The following is a 22,724-nucleotide window of genomic DNA, read 5'->3' as shown; positions in this document are numbered from 1 at the left end:
CTATACTCTTTCTAGACAGCTCTCTGAGAATATGATTTGTATCTTCTTTATTCCCAGCATAGTAGGGACTTTGTAAAAATACATTTTTCCTTGTATGGTCTTACCTACTTCCAAATCTTCAACTACTAAATGGGTTCGAACAACTTGAAAACAATTCAGCATTGTGTGTGAGTATTTGGGGAGGGAGGGAGTTTGATGAGCAGGATTAGGGAATACTGGATTTTGAAAATACAGTGTACTTTACCCAGGTAATGTAAGGACCCAAGGATTGTGGTGAGTATTCTAGTGATATTAACAGACTTTGTGCTCCATGCTGTTACTTCCACCCTGATATCTGATTATGCACTTGAACCCCAATTCAAGCCAATTCTGGGTAAATATCTTACCTAGTCTAGCTTCCATCCTAGTATGGACCTACAAAGGAACAAAGTACAGAAAATCATAGTTCTCTGTAGGATATGAGAGTCTAAAACAATGAATGACCAAGAAGATGAGGCAGATGGAAGTCTACACTAGATTCAGTGTCTCTACATTATGTCTGTTGTGGTATTTTATCAACTGATTGAAACTACAAACTCCTTCACTAAGTTATAAACTCTTTGAGGCCAAGGTATGTATCTTGTTGGCCATTTGCCTAGCACATGGTAGATACTAAGTATTTAATGCTGAGTCAGTGCATTAAATGAATCCAGTAACTTTCTTTTGAATATTTATGAAACCTCTCAAAAGTTAACAGTGTACTTGAATGTATGGGTAATGGTGATACCATGCTCCCTCATTAGCATGTATGTTTCTTAAGGAAAGAAGTTTCTCAATAAATATGGTATACATTTCCTCACAGCTTTCATTTCATGATTTAATGTCTGTTGGTTTACTGATAGGTTTTCAACATCATGTATATTTTATGAGCCATTATTTAGTTATTGTTTTATCAGCAATAATTAAATTCAACATACATACTTACTCCCTTTTTTGGTAGATTATGGTTTTAGTTTAGGGTTGATGGGTTTTGTTGTATATTGAGAAGAGCTGTTTTGAAAAGTTTATACTTGATTCTCTCTTTTTAGCACAGTTGTAATGCTAGACTTTTTTTTTTTTTTTTAATAGAATTACCAGCTTTTTACCAACTGGCTCTTTTGCCATCCATACTCTTGATATCTTCAAACAAAAATAAAATAGTCATTTATTATCTCTTCAAAGTCTTTCATGACTTATTGTGTAACAATTACTATTTCATCTGGCAATCTTATTTTTCTTGAAGTGCTTTGGTTTGGTATTTCTTCCATTTGTTTCTCAGAATAGGAGTTTATTCTTCAGTCTCCCAAACACACACTTTCTAAAATATTCAATTTTCTAATAATCTCTTATAGTGAATAACTCCAGTGTCACAGCGTATAACTTAGTCCTTCTCCCTGTTAAAAACTTCTACCAAAAGCTTACATAAAATTATTGATTCTTTATCATTTCAGCATTAAGTCATGTGTTGTGAAGTGTTTTGTTTTTTTCTTAACCTTTGGGAAATTAACATCAAATTCATTCTTGATTAATGATACCTGTTTTTTGCTTCCCCATTCTTATCTCTTTCTTGAGCCTCACTTGATAGCTTTGAATTTCTGTTCTGTAGGATTATATTTGAAAGGAAATTGTAATCTACTTCCACAAAACAAAACTTTTCAGCTTCCACAGAACTTAAAACTTAAGCCAACATGGTTTTACTTGGATTTGCTTTCTCTTTCATTGAGTTTTTTTAATAAAGCAAATTGCTACAGATCTTGATCTGTTCTTTGCTGCTTTTATGCCCTGTGTTTCTATAGTATTTATTTTCTTTGTTTCTTTACTGTTACTTGAGAGTCTCTGCCCACCCCCTCCTTTTTTTTGTTGTTTTTTTGTTTTTAAGTGAAATGAATCTCTTCGCCATTCTCTAGGTTGCCAGGTCCATTCACTGAGATTTGTTTAGGCCTACCCCAATCAGTACATGGTGTGGCATTGATCTGACCATCTGACCAAACTCAGTAATTCAGATGGCTCAGTTGGTGTTAACCATGTACTTTTGGCCTTTTCTATATGTGTGTGGGGAGGTGTGGAGAGAAAAGGTGTCTGTGTTGCTTGCCTATAATACTTAGAATTTAAGCCATTTTTCTACCATGATATGAACTAGTCTGATAATGCCAACACACGGAAGAGTGAGGAAACTTCAGAGAAATGGAGCAGGAGCCCTGATGAAAGCATTCATGAAGTTCACTCTTCTTATAGACTTTACAATTATGTGAAGTGTGAGCTAATAAATTCCTCTATTGGAGTATAATACAGTAATTTCTGTTACTTGTGGTATGTCCTGATATATACTGGTTTAAAGTAGATTTTCTTTTTATAAAATCAAGCATATTGTATACAATTTTGAAAATAGAAAAAAATTTTTATTATAATTGTTTTATTTTATAAAATTTGAATTATGCCATGTAAACGTAGGTTCCATTTTTTAAAAACATTTTTGAGCATTTACCCATGATGTTAAATATTTTTTTAATGATGTTTTAATGATTAATTAATGTTCTTTTGGCTATACCACAATAGGTGTCATCTATTGTTGGACATTTCTTAATTACGTCTTAATTTAAGATGATACTGTGAGCTATTTAACTGTTTCCTTTGGCCAAGATTACAGCAATGTTGAGTTTAAGTGGCTCCTTATTTTCCTTTTCTATGTATCTATTTGTTGTCTGTTTTTGTTTTTCTAGAAAGGTAGAGTAAATTTTGCATCATATTGACTTGTTTGTATAGAGTAGTATCTCCTTATGATGTTGGTTCTTTGGATCACTCTTTTTTTTTTTTTTTTTAAGATACTCTATTAGGAAATAATTTATTTGAAAAACAGTATATAATCCTGTAGGCTTATGGTAAACATTAACAAATTAAGGACTTCAAAGAATCCTACAGATGCCAGATCTCTTTAGCTTTGTTTACTTCATATTTCCCCCCAAAGTATTTCACCGTAGGATGAAGATGGGTCTTTTACTGAAAATATTCTTTACTATGTGTGTTTTACTATGTCCTCATTCTCTTAGTATGAAGTGAGCAAATCCACATTTACTACAGGGACCATATTGTCAGTAATTATTTTTAACTTCTACTAGGTGGATGATTCTAGTTATATACTCTGCTTTTACCACAATCATTAACACAATTCCTCCTGGTGTTTATTTTCTCAGTAAATATCTTTCTTTTATTTTTTAACCATACAACACTTAATTTTTTAGTAACTACTTTATGACCTAGTTACTTTTAAAGAAAATAATTTTATGACCTAGTAATTTTAAAGAAAATAGTCGAACAAGCAGGTCTCCCTGCTTATTCTAGTGTGACGATTTCCAAACACATAACTTCTCCAACTCCCACAGCTCACATTATCCCTGGAAGTGAAATGACTGCAAGACTGTCAAAATCATTTATTGTAATTTTATAAAATGACTCTCACAACTTAATCTTTTAGTATGACCTGTTTGTGATAGTGAGTCATTGTGTAAAATGGGTCTTTGTTCTGTACTCTTTTTTTTCATGACTGTATAAATCTTTTTCTTTCCTGCATCTCATGTTCCTTTTATTTGCTTAAAATCCTTAATGGGTTAAAAAGGGTCTCATCGGTGAAAGAAATATTATTTTATTAATTTCCCCCTGCTCTACTTCATATACTTCCATTTTCCTTTACAAACAATTTCTCATTTGTCAGGCCCTTAACTTTAATCTTAGCATATTCCTCTTATGTGTTTTAAATCTTTTTGAACCTGCTTCACTTTGACTATACTCAGTTGCCTTTCCCTTCTTCAATCACTGCCTTAATTTATCTATCTTAAAATACTATACATCCCTTTATCACTCAGTTGCCCCACTGTAGTTCTTACTCCTGTAAAATACGTGAAATGAAAAATTATTTTATATAATAACTTGGCAAATCTGGTCAAGATAGTTCCATCACCATATATCTTCTAAGTAACAGTTATGATAGAAAAAGCAGTGGACTAGGAATTCAGAAAAACTGGATTCTTGTTCCTTTTCCAATATAATTTTATCTTATGGCCTTATTTGTGGTATGAAGAAAACAGAACCTATCAGGCCTATCTCACATGACTTGTTTTAAAAGTTAAGAGATAATATGTTTGAAAATGCTTTCCAATTAAAAAAAAATCCTTTCAATAAAAATTTAACATAGCATTTTTATGGTAGTCAGATATCAGTCAGGTACCTTTAAAGGAGGGCACTGTGAGTCTGAATAGGAATCAGCTGAGGTGGTAGGGGTGTGTGTGACATTTCTGAGAGGGAACATATGCGGTAAGGAAGTATGAAGTAAGAAGATAGATTTGAGTTACTCTAAGGAATTTAATGTGGCTAGAGAGTGGGATGTCAGTGGAGGAGTATCAGGAGATAGGGTGGGGAAATATTATGAATGTGCTTGAATGTTTAGTTAAAAGCAGTTATGGAGGATTAGAGATTTAAAATGGAAGAGTAACATAAAATTTGCATTTCCAGAAGTTTATTTGGTAGCTTTGTAGATGACAGGCGTGCTGGAAAGGGGTGTGGCTAGACTTAGGGAGATTCTTGAGGAAGTTGGGTTTAACAAAGGTCAGACCTAAGAACGTGAAATAGCATAAATGTAGAAAAGAAAGCATAGATGTGTAAGATGCTAGTGAGATGGAATCTGTGGAACTTACATTCTGATTAAATGTGGGTGGTAGAAAGGCATTTACTGAAAGAGAAAAATTTGTGATCATTCTAGGGCTTCTGGCTTAGATGGGTTTCCTACCTTTCATTGAGAGACTAGAATGAATTTAAAGAAAAGAGGATAAATTGGATTTGGGGAATGTTAAATTTGAGGTATTTATGGTATATGAAAACAAATGCTTTGTTTTCAATAGGGTAAAATGAGAGAAGATTTGAGACTTGTCTCTGTGGTAGTAAATGCAGCTTTGGGTTTGAATCAGATTGTCTGGGCACAGGACCAGGTCTCTAGTTAACACCTTATTCTAAAAATTTACCCTCTACATGGTTCCCCAGAAACAAGGGTACACGTGGTGCTTTGAGTCATAGCCCTGGTGCTTGCAATCAATCCCAAGTCTGAGTCTTTTCTTCACAGTCTGTCAGAAGCTCCCTCGGACGTGTAATATAAGGATACCAGTTCTTTCCTGTTCCCATCCATAACTAAACAACACTTCAAACATTTTTTATTACTTTAAAACAATACTGTCAGTCTGTCTAAATACATTTTTAATCTAAGAGAGTCATAGTAATAGCAGTCATTATTTTTGTTTTTCTAACTTGGAATTTGTAATAAAGTGGTTATCAAGTGCTTTTCATTACTTTATCCTCATGAAGTCTGTATGTTAACGTAACATCATAAATTCTGCTTATTGTAGTAGTATACCTGAAAACCCCCTATTGGTATTTAAAGTCAATTATTTTAATGTATTTATTTGGCAGCTTTGTTGGGAATTTTAGCCTTTCTCAAGCCATATCTTAAATTATGAGTTCCTTCCCATTCTGCCTACTCCCTCGCTTCTACCAGGGTATTGGCCTTGAAAAGTTCTGAGTCATGCTTTAGCTTCTCCCCACATGGCATCGTAGTCTAGCTTCTTGATTTAGTCTTGTTTCAAGTTGTTCTGACCCAGTTGGCCACTTTTTCTTTCTGTTACTGGCAGTTTCATAACTAAGCTGCCTGTTGCCATTGGGAGGTCAGGTGGAGTGTGGACAGAATGAGTGCCAGCAGCACTGCAAGGGCTGCTGTGATGAATATGACTCCTGTAGTGGCTCCTACAGATACTATTTTAGAATAGCAATTGCCCATCATATATGGGTCTTTCAAAATTCAGGGACTGCCAGCCGCCTGTAATTTGTGGGCATACTCAAACATTTTTATGACCGCACCTAAATGTGAAGGGCGAAAAAGGTATTGAATTGAGTCCTGAAGACATTTAAGAGGAGTGTAGTTAAATGTCAATAGCAGTCTGGCTAAATATAATGAAAAACCTATCTTTTTTAAAGACTCCCTGAGCACAGTGCATGCTTTTTTTTACAAGTGGCCCTTCATTTGGACCAGCAAACACTTAACCTCTTACTCTCAGTCCTCTTTTAAAATCATTTCAAGGATAATCACAGATATCTGAGAACATCTTTTAGTTTCACAGATAAATATGCAGTTGAGATGCAATATAATGCCAGTGCAGAAATTATATATGAAATGAGGCTGAAACTTTGTAATTATTTATTGGACAGTAGTGGTTTAGTGATAAGCAGTATTTGGTTCTTGGTTTTCATGCTAAGGAAAGAACGTAATTCCCAGATGTTTAATTTAAATTCTGAATCTATAGAAATCCACATGCTAACAGGTAAATAGAATTCCTGTTAGGTTTTTCTAAATTGTAGATCAGTTTTATATGAAAAACCAGATTATATTTATTCCTTTTATTTCTCTGACAATAGCATTTAAAAAATGCTAATCCTAAATTATTGATTCTCCTAAGTATAGCTATTCTTCCAAATCCTTGGATTGTACTCTATAGAAAGTCTCATTAAGTACAAGAGTTTCGTATTGTTTTCTTTTTTTCCCCTTGCCCCTGACATTCAGCCCTGATGTTTAGCCATTCTTTCAGTTATATTTAAAATGAGACACGCATGGGTGATTTGCAGTTAACTGCTCACCTCCACACACACAAATGCCTCTGCTTCACATCTAATCATGATTCATGCCTTATGCCACATACTCTTGCTCTCATTCCTGCACCAGCAGATGGTGGGAGAAGACTCCTGGGGCACTCTGGCCCAGCATTCTAAGGTTGTACATCTTCTGGTAGCAATGGTCAGAAAAGGAAGGATTTTAATATGGCAAATTGGGCTCAGTTATTTTTGGCTTTTTGTTTTAAAAATTAATTAATTAATGGAAATTTGGTGTCAGAATTTCAGTTGGTACCTTCAAAACTTATTTTTTAGTCCATGAAACAAAATAAAAGCAAAAAGGCACATTATGTTTTATAAATGGGCTAGCTGAAAAGACTGCTGTGTTTATTCTGTCCCATCGTGGTACATTATGTTTGTAATAATCTGAATTGAAAGACATGTAAGTGACAGCGTTCAGAAGGACAGGTTTCATCTGTTTATGCTGAAGTAAGTTTTCTATTCTACAAAATAACACCAGTGGTTGCCAGGTGCCGCATATATTGATTTGGTAGTTTTAGTAGAATCTGAAGTTGCTATTTATGCTCTGTGATTAGTACGACTGGTGACTTTAGGCAAGTTTACTTCATCTTTCTGGGCTTCTGTTTCTTCACTTAATAAATAAGATTGTTTTAAAGTATCTCCTTTTTATTATAGTATATAAAATGTAAGAAGCTGAAATAGTACTTGCTATATGAAAATGCACTAGGCTTATGGTAGGAAAAGGAGATGCATGGATGAAGTTTCAACATTGAACAATCTTGGTTACTTGATGGGTAGTACTAATGTCATGGATAAACATATACACACACACATATATACACACACATATATAAACTAATTACAAATGACTTTTTTAAAATAATAAATCCATGGAAGTATAATTTTCTGTATAATTTTTTATTGCTTCAACCATTTGACAACTGTAGATTTCTCCTGATGATGTTGAGTGTTGTCGTTCTTTGCAGAATCCTGGGTAGTCAAGCGGTACACAGAACACTGGTTTTCAATTTTTTTGTTTTTTTAACCAAAACCTATGATTAGAAATACATTTTATATCCAGCAGGTATATGCATACAGTTATATATGCATGTGCATACACATAATTCAACTACTGTTTCACTAATTGTTTGTTATCTTCCTGTGGGCAAACTTTTTTTCTATTTATTTGTTGTTGCAGGTGTTGTTAATTCTCTTTTCAAGAAATTGCTGATCCTTGTCCGCAATCCATTTCCGATTTCCTAATGGATTGGGACCCACAGTTTGAAAAACAGTGCACTGATCAGCACTTACTATAAAGAAATACATTATTTTTTGTAGACTTTCTCAGATTATTCTATTAATAATGATTTTCCTATTCTCTTGATCACATCAGCTACTATTTATGTAACAAGAAATCTTTAGAATTCTTTCTTATTTGTATGTAGATCCAAAGGATGTAAAAGATATAGAGGAGCAATACATAGAAACAAATTTAAATAGAATATTTAATGAGCCATAAATAGAATATTTAATAAGCCACTCTAGTTTTAAACACATGCAATTCCTCTTCATTGTTCAGTGTCAAATACTAATTTTAAGTTTTATTTCCTTGAGCTTTTCTTTATTTGCATCATCATTCCAGGTGTTTTTATATCTTTTATTTTAATAGGTGATACTTTTACTAACATACATGAAGTGGCTTGGTTTCATTGAAAGTTTCTTTATTTGTACTTTAACAAAGAAGAAAAGAAAAGAAGTAGAAACCTTAAATTTCTGTATCACCAAATAGAGTTCTGAGTACCATGGCCATGTTGCTGTTTACTATTTCCCTCCTTCATTAGTGGTGGTTTGAACAGCTCTGTGGAAAACGTAGTAATCATACGGAACTATATACTTTCTTTTGTCACTCCATATAAAATGATATGAGGTGAGTGTTTGCTCATTGCCATTTAAAAAAATTGCAGTAGCATATAGGAAACCATAATTTACACATACACACATACACACACACACATACACACCATTATAGAATTCAGAAGGGAAGTACGAAAAATAGCATTGCTACTTTGAATAGGCAGTGTTGGAATTAACAATGAAAAGTAAGTTTGGTATACACATGGTACATTCAGAAAGGATTCCTTCATAATATGACTATAGATAGACAAAAAATTGCATTGTGAAGTGTTTTGTGCAGATAAATCAAAAGCAGCTGTGGAACTGAAGGTAATTTTGTGTTAAATACATACATTTGAATATATACTGGGAAAATTCCTATTATGGATGGTGAAAATTCTTGAAGAGTATACTATATATAAACTTGTCAGTGTTAGTTTTAAAGATTTTCATTGAAGCTCTTTGTATGTATCTTTCAGATTTGGAAACAAGTGAAAAAATCCAAGGAAGTGGAATACTTCAACTGTTTGCAAGTCTGTTGATTCCCCAGTCTTCGTGCACAGCCAAAGTAGCTAACGTCATAGCAGAAGTAGCCAAAAATGGTGAGGTTTTCCTCAAGAACTTTTCTGCTGGGAACATCTTCAGTTTTACACCTTACTTGTCAGTATGTTTTATTAATTTATGTTTTAATTTTGTAGATTAGACATTTTTTATTTCTTTCTATTTCTCTTTTCTTTGACTTTTTTCATGCAGTTGTTTCAAATGACTATGTTTATAGTCATTCTATTCATGCATTTCCCATTTGCTATTCCATTCCTTCAGAGTAGAATTAAAGGAAAGCAATGCTAGTCCTTGTGGCACCTGTATCGTTTATTACTTTGGTTATAGGATTGTTGAGCTTGCCTCTGACTCATCCATCTTACTGTCACAGGAGAGCTTACCTTTTTCAATGCATATATTGCTTTGTGTTATACCCAGGTATACTATTTATTTTTAGTCTGGCAATCCTCCTGACACTGGCATGTGACTGCAACAGAGCAGTTGGACTGCATGTTCTGTTTTCTGCATTCACCTTCATAGAAAACAGATTTTAAGTTTCCATGTAAGAATACCCTGGGCAAACAATGATGCCAGCAAAGCTTAGATTATGTAATAGCTAATCCACCCCGTTACATAGAGGTTCTATCTAATGAGAGATTCTTTGGAAGAATTCTTTTGTAGTAGAAATATTTGCACATGACTTTAGTTCAGTCAGTTTGAGAAATCCTTCTTAAAGCAGTTTCTAAACATAGGGAAGATTATACTAAATGTAATATCTTTAATGTGCCTCAACTTATCTGTTTGATATTATTTTTAGGCCTTTTATTTTAGTAAGTTGCATGTCATACCTTAAAGAGAAGAAATTTTAAAATTCTGGCCTCATTTGTGTAATCATTATGGCAGATGGCATTGTAAAGTACCAGTAAAACAACTTGTTCATATGTGTATTACCAAAAAAGAAATTGCCATGAAATTTTTTCATTTGTTTAGAGATTCTCAAAATATCTTTCAGGTATCAATGAGGTTTTCTATATCGGTAAATCATTGTTTGGTTAACTGAAAAATGGCTACTGTGTGTAGGTCACAACTAAGCTATTGTAATTATATTTTCACTATGCTATGCTTTGGATTCGAGCTGCTCATAAATACTCAGAGGTCTTGGAGTGTTTAGTATACCTCAAGCAAATTTGAACTGCTCTGAATAGATAGTGATTTCCTTGGGACAACAGAGAACTCCTAAAGCAGATAATGTTTCAAAGTGGAACCCCTCCAGACATGGTTTGTTAACCTAGAACAACCACTATCTGAATCTTCTTCCATGCAAAGCAACTTTATTTTTAAGATCAAGTGGTTTATTTTCAATCTCATTAGAATCACAGTATAGATTTCCAGAAATCAATATTTATCGTAAAGCCTTTTTTCTTAAAAATGAGCACACACACTGTAACACAGATTCAGAAATTTTGTGTAGTAGATATTTGTGAAATGGATTGCCATTCCATGATCTTACTTAATAATATCAATTGTCATAATACTTTGTCAGAGTTTCATGATAACTTTGCTGCTAGCGGTTGGTTCTAGTAATAATCTAAGCAGAGGACAGCTATGTTCTAAAACATAATATAATTTTTAACATTTATACTTTATACTCAGAAGATTTTTAAGGGCATTTCACTAACCTCTACTGGTTAAAATAAATGGGATACATTTAAATGGTTCTTTACTGCTTAATCACCACATTGTTTTTTTTAAGTGACTGAGAAAGTGGATTAGAGTCTTCTTTTTAAAACATATATCTTCAGAAATAAAACAGAGTATATTTATTGGGCTTGTATTTCTTCTTGTTAGAAACTTGACAGTGTAAAAAAATTTTGTGAACCAGAGGACAAAAGAGATTGGAAGTTGATTTGTTCATCTTCACTCTATTGTACACTTTATATTACTACAGAGGAAAAATATTAGAATACACTTCTTAGATGAATTAATCATAAAATATAATTGCGTTTAAATTTTCACATAACCTCAAAAAAACTCTATAAAAATTAACACACCTGACTGTGCGCTGATGTTCAAATCTAGAGCATTAGTAAGAAGTTCCATGGGCTACGTTAATGTGGGAGCATAGCTATGACCATAAATTACAGTAAAAAGTTTTGATAGCTTTTAAATAAAATATTCCCCAATATAATAGTTTTAAGACAGATTTGAGGCAAAGGAAAAATAAGCAAGACAGGAAGTATCCTATTTTCTTGTTTTCAGAATTGTACTCTCAAGTTATCTAATATTAATAATAATGATAAATTCCTAAAATTAGGTGCTGTTATGTGCCTACATTGTGCCAGGTGTTATGTACATTATTTCAAATTCTCATAACAACCCCATATGAGAGAGGGTTATTTTATACACATGAGATAACAGACGTTAAGTATTTTGCCTATTTTCACACAGCTAGTATGAGGTACAGCTGGATTCAGACACTTCAGTGATAATAGTTGGAATTTATGCTTCACCTTGTTTCCTCTTCTTTCACTTCTCTTCAGTAAATGAGATTTTATGATAGCTGTGGACAGTGTACCAGTGGTCTGGGTGCAGGGATAGCAGCATGTGACCTGAAAAATTAGGCGGATAACTGAAGCTGAAAATGTGTAAAAGCAAACAAAAGTTGAGCCACTTTTTATCTATTCCTCTAGTCCTCCAAAGCATTGGTTCCCTGCCTTGAACTAGGAGCATCAAATCACGGGGAATTTGTTAGATGCAAAATCTTGGACCCTCTCACCCTGACCTACATAATGGGGAACGCAAGGAGCAGAATCCAGCGGTCTGTTTTAACAAGTCCTCCAGGTGATTCTGATGCCTGTAAAGCTTGAGAACCAAATCTCTGTCTAAAGTAATACAGAATCACCAGTTTGGGTCAAGAGTGTGTTTACCCCCCATCTGTACTTTATCAGATTGCAAAAGTGTGTTTATCAGTCTTTTCCACTTGAATGCGCTCAACAAAAGAGTGAAAGTCTGGGGAGGGCACCACCAGAAACACGGAAGGAGCCCGTTTTGTCTTGTAAGTTGAGTTATTTTAATTTTGCCCTCTGCTCCATAGCAGTATATGTTTATTTTCGTATAAAATATATGTATGCTCTAGAAAAATTGTTTAGTAATAAATTGATGTGAAAAAAAATGCACCGTGTTGTCAGGTAGCTTCAGATATATCTTGACACTTCAGTTTTGGAAGCTGAACCTCAGTCATTTTGTAAGAATTAGTTAAACACTTAACTAGTATTCTTTTTAAAAAGGCAGTACAAAGCATGAATGAAAAATGTCATTTCCATAACCCACATATAAAAGTCACTTATTCTTTTGTATACATTTCTCATAGTTTTCTTTGTTTTTCTAAAGAAAAATAATTTTCCTAAAGAAAAAATTAATTATAGGGAGGTTATTAGAGAAGTATATACATTATTACTGAATATACATTACTAGTCTACCAAACATTAAAGTATACTCTAGCACTCAAGTGTTTTTATTCAGCTTATAGAGTTAAAAAGAGTTCTAATAAAATACATTTTGTTCTTTCAGGTAGCCGAAAATGGCAAAGGTACATATATATCAGGTTTTTAAATATTTGATAAGTAGATATGTAAAAAGCAGATTTTATAAATCTCAGTGTAATAAAAGGAAACAATTTTTGTGGTTTTTATCACAGCTTGTACTTTGTGATGATGCTGAATGAATATGTAATTTAAGTAGGTTTGGGAAAGGAAAAGCAAAAAAGAGGAATTAACACTGAATTTAGAAAGAAAAAGAAATATTCATTCAATCAAAAGCAATTACTGAATAATTTGATTGAAGTCCACATATTATACAAAAACATGAATTCCATCTCGTATAGAAAGGCATATACATATACAAAGAATTAATGGTATCTTGCCTTCTATTGCCTAATGGCTTCCACTAACTTTGATTTCTACTCACTGTCATTCTTTATATCGTTTTTCCCCGAAAATAAGACCTAGCCGGACCATCAGCTCTAATGCGTCTTTTGGAGCAAAAATTAATGTAAGACCCGGTCTTATATTATATTATGCAAGACCCGGTCTTAATAAGACCGGGTCTTATATTAATTTTTGCTCCAAAGGACGCATTAGAGCTGATGGTCCGGCTAGGTCTTATTTTCAGGGAAACACGGTATATTTTTGTTTCAGCCTCTTCCTAACAGTCCTCCACCCTTCCAGAACTTGTTAGTTCTCTGGAGTTTAAATTACCGAGAGAGAGGATCTGAGTTTTATTTTCAGATCGTCACCATTGCCCATTTAGCAGACCTTTCAAACTAGACCATCTGGTAGGCTCTTGGTCAGTCTGTATATGGGCTGAACTCCAGTCAGTGTCCACCCAGCTGTGATCAGGTAACAGGTTCACGTGGTGTGAACTAGGGATGTGTGTAATGGGAACTCCTTTGAACAAGGATGACCGTGACAGCCATTCTGTAGCCTCTCCAATATATTTTAGATAGGTAGACAGAATATATATATTATTTTAAACATATTCCTGATAAATATAATAAGACCAATTTACCATAGGCTAATTTTATATAAAAAGAGTTAAGTTCCTACTGCATCTTATCAACATTAAAACAGAACAGTGTTGATCGAAATGATGTTATTCGAGGACCTGCTGTACTTTATTATCAGGCTCATGGAAAGACCATTACCAGTGTTTCCATCATCACATGCTGCTTTCTAAGCACATTCAGTTCCTATAAGAAGATGGTGATAAATTAGGTATAATGAAGGTTAATTAAAATCCTTTCAGTTTATGGCAGAGGTTATCAACAAAGGAAAATATGACCTCACTCGTTTTTGTGTATTTATTTCATGAAGTGTGTAGTAGGGTTGTAATGGAACTTTTGAACAGAAATATACTCTTCAATAGTAACCCACCACAAACATTTTAATTGTAGGTATTTATTTTATTAAGGGACATGGTTTGTGTAAATTGTGAGTCTTTAGGTTTTTAATTAAATATGTCACTTGTTTTCAGAATTTATGCGAACTCCATGTGTGGATGCCGGATTGATTTCACCACTGGTGCAGCTGCTACATAGCAAAGACCAGGAAGTGCTGCTTCAAACGGGCAGGGCTCTAGGAAACATATGCTACGATAGCCGTAAGTGTCCAAATATCAATAGTACACTTGCAAGCTTTTTTTTTAAGAATGATCATTTTCAGACTAATTCCCTTTTAGTGTTAGCGCTGTCTTTTCTAGGCTAAGACTAACATGGGCTGGTATGACTTAGCTCTGCTTATTTAGCAGAACCGATGGAAATTTGGGCCATAGTGTTCTTATCTAAGAAGTTATAGGAAATGAATTATTTTCCTCTGCTATCTGAAAATTGTATTTTTCAAGGAAAGTAAGTCAATTTCTAAGAAATGTGGGCTCTTGATTAAATACATGTGTATATCTTTTCTATTAGGTTGTATTCAAGTACTATTGCTGAATGAGAACATAGTTTTTTAAAGTTTCTAAGTCTGTCCAAATACATTTTTAATTACTTGCAATTCAGTAAAACCGTTCGTAGAAACCATGATCTTCTCAAAAGCTAGATTGACCGACTGCATCTGCATTGACTCCATTCCTATTTGTCATAATGTCATTGTCATCCTCACCACTTTCTATAATACACTGTTCTTGTACGCAAAGAGAAAGCAAGAACTTGGGTGTGGGTATATTGCAAAAATTTTGTTTTCCACTTCTCCTTCACCACATATTTGTAAGCAAAATACAGAAAAGTCTTGAGGATATTCAGTTTAAATAGGCTTATCCTGATTTTCCTTAGATTTCTATTTTCTGAGTCAAAACCACGTATTTCAAATTTTACCTTTAAAGTCTCTTAGGAATTTAGTTCCATTTCTATAACTAAGATGATTTATTGCTTATTTTCCCCATTGAGTTTGTAACTCACCACTAAGTGAATTATATTTTGTTATAAACACAGAAGACTAAGCCCTTTTATAATAAGCAATGCTTCCGAAGTGATTTGCGCATTATAAGCCAGATGTTAAATAAGGTCATAAACATATTCATTTATGATAAAAGAAAGAAATAGAAAAAAGATTGAAACTACACCTTTCACTTTTAACTTGTCTACAGCAGCAGTGGTAAGGCTAACTTCATTTGTTCTCCTTTCTTTCCTTTTTCTGAAATATTAACTATTATGTCTGAGGACAGGGATGTCTTAATATAAATTTTAACTTAGTTTCCAGTCACCATTACTGCTTATAAATTTACCTATCTGTTTCTTCATTCCTGTTGTTTTTATCCAAGGGCATTAGCTTTATTTACCAAATTCTAATGCTTTATGTTTATAACTTTGCTTATCATATTTAGGATTTTTATTAAACACCACAGTTTGTAATGTTAGCTTTCAAGAATGAACTATTTAATGTATATTTGATATATATTGATTTAAACAATATATATCATAAAGACCTCTGCAGAGTAATGTCAAAAATTCATGACGTGCTGGGAGAGCATTGTACGTTATTGTTTTTATTCGTATCCTTGTTCTGTGATTATTACTAGAATTTAAAGCTATCAAAAATATTCTTTAATCCTTGTTCAGTTTAGTTATTCTTGAATTGCACGTTGTTTGAACATAGGAAATATTATCTGTTTTGTGTACTTTTGTTCTAGAGTTTCACGTAATATTGGTAAAATAGAAGAAACATTCATGGTAATCTATATTTCATATTGCTATGATTTTTATGGGCAGAGAGTAATTTTATTTCCTGTGTACTCTAAAGAACCTTGGAGTTAGAGTAATAAATATCTAGTTAATATGATTCTTATTTTGATGAAACTGCAGTCCATTATTTTAGTGTTTATCATATCCATTTACACTGTTCTTATGAGGTATAGAGTATAAAATCTGTAGAGATGTTTTAGGTTATGAAATTAATTTTTTTCATTTATTTATAACCTCTTCATTCTCATTTAATTCAGTGAAAATTATAGTTAAGTGGAAAATTAAGCATAGTGAATACAGGCTATTTTTTATACTTTTAAACCTTATTTAAAGAAAATGAAGTTAGAAGTCTTAAAAATGAATGAAGAAGTGATTTATTACTGTAAATCATGTGGTGAAATGTGTTATTTGTGCCCTGCTGCCTTGTACATCTAATGTCCATCCGATTGTATGACTTCTTACCCTTTTATTTGAAATTAAAGCTCTATGAATTTCTTAGTGATTTCTCCAGAATAATTGTTGGAAAAATATGTCTATGTTTGAATTACAAGAATAACATAAAAGTCAGTAAATGTGATGCTGGGTGGTGATTTGTGAATTTACTTGAAATGCATTCCTCATTATATTTTATGACAATTGGGGATTCGAAAGAACCCAGAAATTCGATTTCTTTTTTAAAAATACTGAATGGCTTCTATTTTAATTAATTAATTAACCTTCTTCCTTCTTAATTAACCTTCTCGAGAATGTTATGCTTCATTCTTAAAAGGATAATAGAAAACTATACATGGATAGCCTTGTAAATACAAGAAATATTTTTCTAATGAATAACATGTTTTAAAATTCACATTTGTGTTTTATTAAACTTATCCATTGGAGTAATCAGTTTACTTACATTTTATAAACGTACTCCAAATGGATAATTTTTTAGTGTGGGTTTATTCAGAATGATACTGGGCTTAACAATAGGTAGTAAAGCCAATATATACAGAAAGTACCATTAAGGAATTCACTACTAGAGATAAAAGTTTGAGAAATGTGTGCATACATTACAGTTTTTACTTTGACACTTATAAAGTATTTGCTAGCATATTCAGTTAAATCTGTGGAAATCTTTTGAAAAAAGTAGGTCAGATTTCAGTTTTACCCCCTTTGATAGTGCCATTTTAGGAACTTTTCCTAATAGAAGGAAACTGTCTTATATAATCCTAACATCAAGTAACAGACTTGATATGATATAACTGCTTAATTGAACAGAGTAAGGCGTTGTTGCTAATGAACTTTTTAAATCCCAGTCTCTCTCTTACATAGAGAGATGAAACAAACCACTGAGGGGGAATATTTTTTTGTTTGAAATGCCTGGTCTTTTTCTGTTCTTCCAGAGCGTGTTTAAGGCACTTCAGTTACGGATTGCTCTTTAGAAGTATCCAAACAGACTTCTGATACAAGCAACATTTTAAAACTCTTGCTCTGTAGCTTTGCCAAAATAACTTTTTATGGGAAGTTTGACGTCTTTTAGATTAAAGAAGAGAAAAAAAATTGTATTTCAATTTGGAAAGAAATCAGCAAAGCTGTGATGGGATACCGTGTTTCCCTGAAAATAAGACCTAGCCGGACACTCAGCTCTAATGCGTCTTTTGGAGCAAAACTTATATAGACCAAGTCTTATTTTGCTATAATATAAGGCCGGGTCTTATATAACATAACGTAGCGTAACGTAACGTAACATAACAACATAACATAGCATAACATAAAACTGGGTCTTATATTAATTTTTATAATAACATAACGGCTAGGTCTTATTTTCAGGGAAACTCGGTATGCTAGGAAATATGATTTTAAGTAAAGAAAAATAGTATTAAATTTCAGAAATGAATACCTTTGGCCTGTTTAATTCTCCTTATATGGTCATCTTTGTGGAATTCCTCTCTTTCAGTAATTAGTTCTCTTTATATAGCTGTGCACATTTTAAATTGTTGATATATTTAAATGGCCTTATAGTACTTGGAACTTCATGTTAAATTCCCAATGATTATTTATAATTCATAGGGATAAAATGATGATGGGAGACTGAGTTTTTTTCTGTTTACAGATGTTACTACTTGAGATTAGGAGATAATTGATATTGAATATACTGGTTAAGAGTTATGTAGTAGAGGCTAGCAGAAAATGATGACATAAAGTTAAATATGTGTGCCTTTTTATACATCAGAAAGAATAATATACAATTCAAATTAATACATGTTAAAATTAAATAAGTATGCCTCTTTACAGAAATAAAATGAATACTTGTCCTTATATAATTAGTCCTATTTATTGGAAAAGATGCATAGTTAAATAAACATGATATTACTGTCTTATGAAGTGTGATAAAAAAATACGGTGAATGTTTAAATAAAAATGTATTACAGTAGAAGGCACATTGCCATTAATCCCCCTCAAAATACTCCCCCCTCGTTTCTAACACAATTGTCCTGTCATTCTTGTCACTTTCGGAAGCAGTTCTGGAAGTCCTGTTTCATGAGTGTCTTTAGTTGCGCTGCCATGGCTGCCTTGATGTCCTGAATCATTTTGACTTTGGGGAAGAACTAGAAGTCGCACAGTGCCAGATCCAGTGAATAAGGTGGATGAAAACACACCATAATGTTTTTATTTGACAGACATTGCCCTACCAGAAGTGATGTGTGAGACGGAGCCTTTCCATTGTGATCAAAACATACGGTGAATGCTGCTGCCTAGTGCCATCCAACGGAAAGGCCGGATCTTCAACGTGGGAAGTGGCCCGTCGAACCATAGTAACAGTGTGTGTGACAAGTTTCAGCTTGTTCGGTGTAGTCAGTCGGGTGTGAGCTACAGTTGAGAGAAGCTACAGTTGAGAGAAGTGTGCCATAAATCATGGATCATGAACAGTGCATTAACATGAAATGGGCAAATGATTTCATCCTCCATCATGACAATGCTCTGTGTCACACATTGCTTCTGGTACAGCAATTTCTGTCAAATAAAAACATTACAGTGTGTCCTCATCCAACTTATTCACCGCATCTGGCACTTCTGACTCTTCCCCAAAGTCAAAATGACCATGAAGAGGAATGTTTTGAATCGATTTAGGCCATCAAGCAGCCTCGACAGCTGCGCAACTAAAGACACTCACAAAAGAGGACTTCCAGAACAGCTTCAGAAAGTGGTAAGAACGACAGGATAAGTGTGTTTGAAGTGCGGGGGGTGGGGAGTATTTTGAGGGGGATTAATGGCAATGTGTCTTACTGTAATAATTTTTTTTTATTTAGACATTCACCATATTGTGTGATCATACCTTGTATATCATAGAAAGAAAATTGGATTCTTGCTCACTGATGAATAAATATTCAAAATGAGGTTGTAATCAGGCTTGCCAAAGCCAGTGTTTATAAAGTGAAATAAATACTGCTTATTTCATTGACTTCAAGTATAAATAGAAAGGATGCCCAAATACATGAGTGGACCTATTTGTATATTAGTGATTCTAACTGTGCTACACTATTTTTATGTAATGGATACAGAAAGGTTTATTGTTCTGACTGCAAATGCTGAAAAAGAATTAGCAATAATTCTATAATATTTTGTGATGTTTAAGTATGTCTTATGAAATACACATGTGCTTTGAAATTGCCTAAGTAATCAAAGTATATTTACAGTTACAGTCAACAGGGAACTATTTATTTCTGGCATTTAAAATAAATGTTTGTTTCAGTGATATAAATTAGATAAACCATTGGAGTAATTATATTAAAATGTTTTGTGGGTCTATATATTTACTCTTAACGTTTTTCAGTATTCAGTTTTAGAATTATCAGCCACTAAGTATATAAATAAGATTCTTCAACTCTCATCAATTAATCTGTTGTATTTTATGAATGGGTTTATTATCAAAGTACATCATGTATATAAGAATAAACAACTACATAAAATTTACTTATAGAGAGAATAATTATGGCTATTATCACATGAAAATTCCCCATTGTAAAGATGCCCTGCATACATAGTTGGAAATAGATGTTGTTTTGTAACAGTATCATAAGCTCTAAAAAAGGTTTGTGACACTATTATAAGCTCTTAAAGAGCTTTTAATATGGTGGAGAATATAAAATGCACAAAGGGACACATCTTGTGGACATTTAATCTTTCTGAATTTTAGTTTCCTCATTGGTAAAGTGAATTTGTGTGGATTATAGAAGGTTTATATATAGGTGTACAATAGAAATTATGAACTGCTATACAAAGGAAATATATAGCATTTATGCATGATCATTTGTCTTAGTTCATATTGCTAAAACAAAATACCATAGACTAGGTGGCTTAAACCACCATTTATTTCTCAGAGTTCTGGAGGCTGAGAAATCCAACCAAAATCAAGGCACCAACAGATTCAGTGTCTGGTGAGGGCACCCTTTCTGCTTTGCCCATGTCCTTCTCATTGTATCCTCACATAGCAGAGAGAGAAGAAGCAAGCTCCTCTCCTGTCTCTTCTTGTAAAGGCATTAACCCCATTCATGAGGGTTCTACCCGCATATTCTAATTACCTTATAATGCCATCACAGGAGTTAGGATATCAACATATGAATTTGGAAGGGACACAAACATTCAGTCCATAACATTTATTATGTCTAAAACGGATATTTTAAATAATTATATTCAGGCCAAAAGCCATATAAGGAGAGGCAAAAATAAATTTAGTAAGAATCAAGGATGATATGATAATATAGTTACCCTAATGAGCACTAATTTAATTTGTGCTTCTAGATAGCCAAGGTTTAAAAACAAAACAAAAAGCTTTGGTATGCTGTGTGATTTTTACTTTATGCTAAAGAGAAATATTCTAGTTCTTCAAACAAAAAGCTGTTGAGATAAATTCTAAGAGATTTATCATCAGGATGTCATTAGCTCCTTAGATGATTTAGTACACATCCCTCTTAAAATATGCAAAAAATACGCAAAGTCTGGCAGAAGAGACAGCGTTTTCAATAATGGTTCTGTAAAAGTTGCCCAAATATTCTCCATATGATAGTTTCTTGTACTAATCTTCAAAGGAATCCAAGAAATAATACTGAGTACCTTGGGGCACTGTAGCTCAAATGTGTTGTTTTTTGGAAGTTGAACTTGCTTCAAGCATAAAACTTAAAAACTTGAAGTTTTGACTTGAATATATTTCCTAGTTTATTTTAAACCAAAATGCAACTCTACGTAGTGTTCATTATACCAGCTCAATTTTTGTGTTGTATAACGTATTCAAGTTCTGTTTTCTGAGACTGAAAAAATGCCTATCTTTGATTTGCATGAAAGAGAATAATTAAAAACACCACATATTGATGGTGGTTACATTAATCTAGTTGATAAAATTACTTAGAACCATACATACCCACATACATACACAGGTGTATATAAAACTGATGAAATCTGAATAAGGTCTGTAGATTGTATCAATGTCAGCTTCCTGGTTTGGCTATTGTATTATAATTGTGTAAATGTTACCATTGGAGCAAGCTGAATGGAGGGTACATGGGAACTTTCTGTATGATATATATTTGCAATTTCCTGTAAGCCTCTAATTATTTCAAAATAGAAAGTTTAAAAAACTCCACATATCTAAGAAGCATATATATTCTCTCTTCTACTTGAGGAGATGGGGAGAAAAAACATATATAATATAAATACATACTTATATACATATACACATACATATAAAAATTTTAAAGTATGACCCACAGCAATAGTTGTTTTATTTAGTGAGTTTGTGCAATTAAAGTGGAGGACAAAATTGCCCCTATTTTTCTATCCCTGCAAATTTGACTTTTAGGGAAAAAAAATCAACAAGAAATTGACAACCCCAAAATAAGATTGAGGGGAAGGGAATTCATACTTTTGGGACCTTGATCAAAACAGGTAATCAACAGGTAGTAACTTACTAGCTTCTGCCTTCTACAAGTCTTTATTGTAATAGGTTAGACGTTAGCATTCCTAGTCTCAGGAGAATTTTTGTGTTGGCCACAAGCTTCTATTTCAGGTGAGATTTCTGGTTAGTCAGAATCAGCCTGTAAGTAGTTTATAATTTACCTTTGTTCTAGAAAACCAGTGCAAATATGTGAGGGGAAAAATGGTTTTGCTGATAATCACTTCTGTTTCATTGTCCAAGTGTGTCTCCTGTATGTAAGAAAGTTATAGTGAATTAAAGGTAATGAAGCGTGTACATCAATAAGTGAAAAATAAGATACTATGTGATAAATGCTGTAAGAGGATACACGATGTGGTTCCTGGAGTGATGTCAGTTTTGTTTGAGCTCATCCAGTGATGTTCATGGAGAAGGAAACATTTAATCTTCATAGGATTTGGACCAGTGGAGAGGTTCAAAGATTGTTCAGGAGCACAGAAAAGCATTTTAAAAGGTTGATAATATAGTGAAGAGGTATGTCGGGAACCCATATTGGAGAAGGGGTTGTACAATGGGGAGCCATTGACGGTATCTGAGCACGAGTCAAGTGCTCAAATTGATACCATACAAAAAGTTAACCTGAAAGAGATGTCTATTGCAAGGTTGACAGACATTCATAACAAGCAGTATGCATCTGAAACACTTAGAGACCTTTCTCAAAATATTTTCTTGGCCACAGCCTAGAACCAATAAATGAGGATCTCTGAGGTTAGACTCCAACCTACCATGTATATTCTGTAAAAGCTCCCTAAGTGATTTTAACACACATTTCTACTTAAAAACCATTGGGCAGTGGGCTAAATGAAGAATAACCAATTAAGAAAGTTTTTCCCCCCACAAACTTGAAGAACAAATGAAAGCGAACAGGAAGGAAGAGGGTTTGTGTGCTTGTACGTGTGTGTG

The 22,724-nt window shown here is 33.4% G+C and overlaps 1 protein-coding gene across 8 annotated transcripts in view; it reads left to right on the top strand.

Annotated features, from left to right (window-relative positions):
• RAP1GDS1 (Rap1 GTPase-GDP dissociation stimulator 1) overlaps positions 1-22,724 on the top strand; it is a 130,029-nt gene that overhangs the window by 41,509 nt on the left and 65,796 nt on the right. For 7 of the 8 annotated variants that reach the window (XM_074323300.1, XM_019741122.2, XM_019741119.2 and 4 more), the window contains exons 3-4: positions 9,057-9,179; positions 14,149-14,274. In XM_074323300.1, coding sequence (XP_074179401.1) covers positions 9,057-9,179; positions 14,149-14,274 — 249 coding nt within the window. Of the gene's footprint in view, positions 1-9,056; positions 9,238-14,148; positions 14,275-22,724 lie in introns of all 8 variants that reach the window. The other variant, XM_074323298.1, reaches the window with a different exon arrangement.

The sequence above is a fragment of the Rhinolophus sinicus genome, linkage group LG02 (assembly GCF_036562045.2).
Source record: "Rhinolophus sinicus isolate RSC01 linkage group LG02, ASM3656204v1, whole genome shotgun sequence".
Classification (NCBI taxonomy): Eukaryota; Metazoa; Chordata; class Mammalia; order Chiroptera; family Rhinolophidae; genus Rhinolophus; species Rhinolophus sinicus.
Note: the sequence above shows the minus strand (reverse complement) of the source record. Positions and strands in the feature narration are given on the sequence as shown.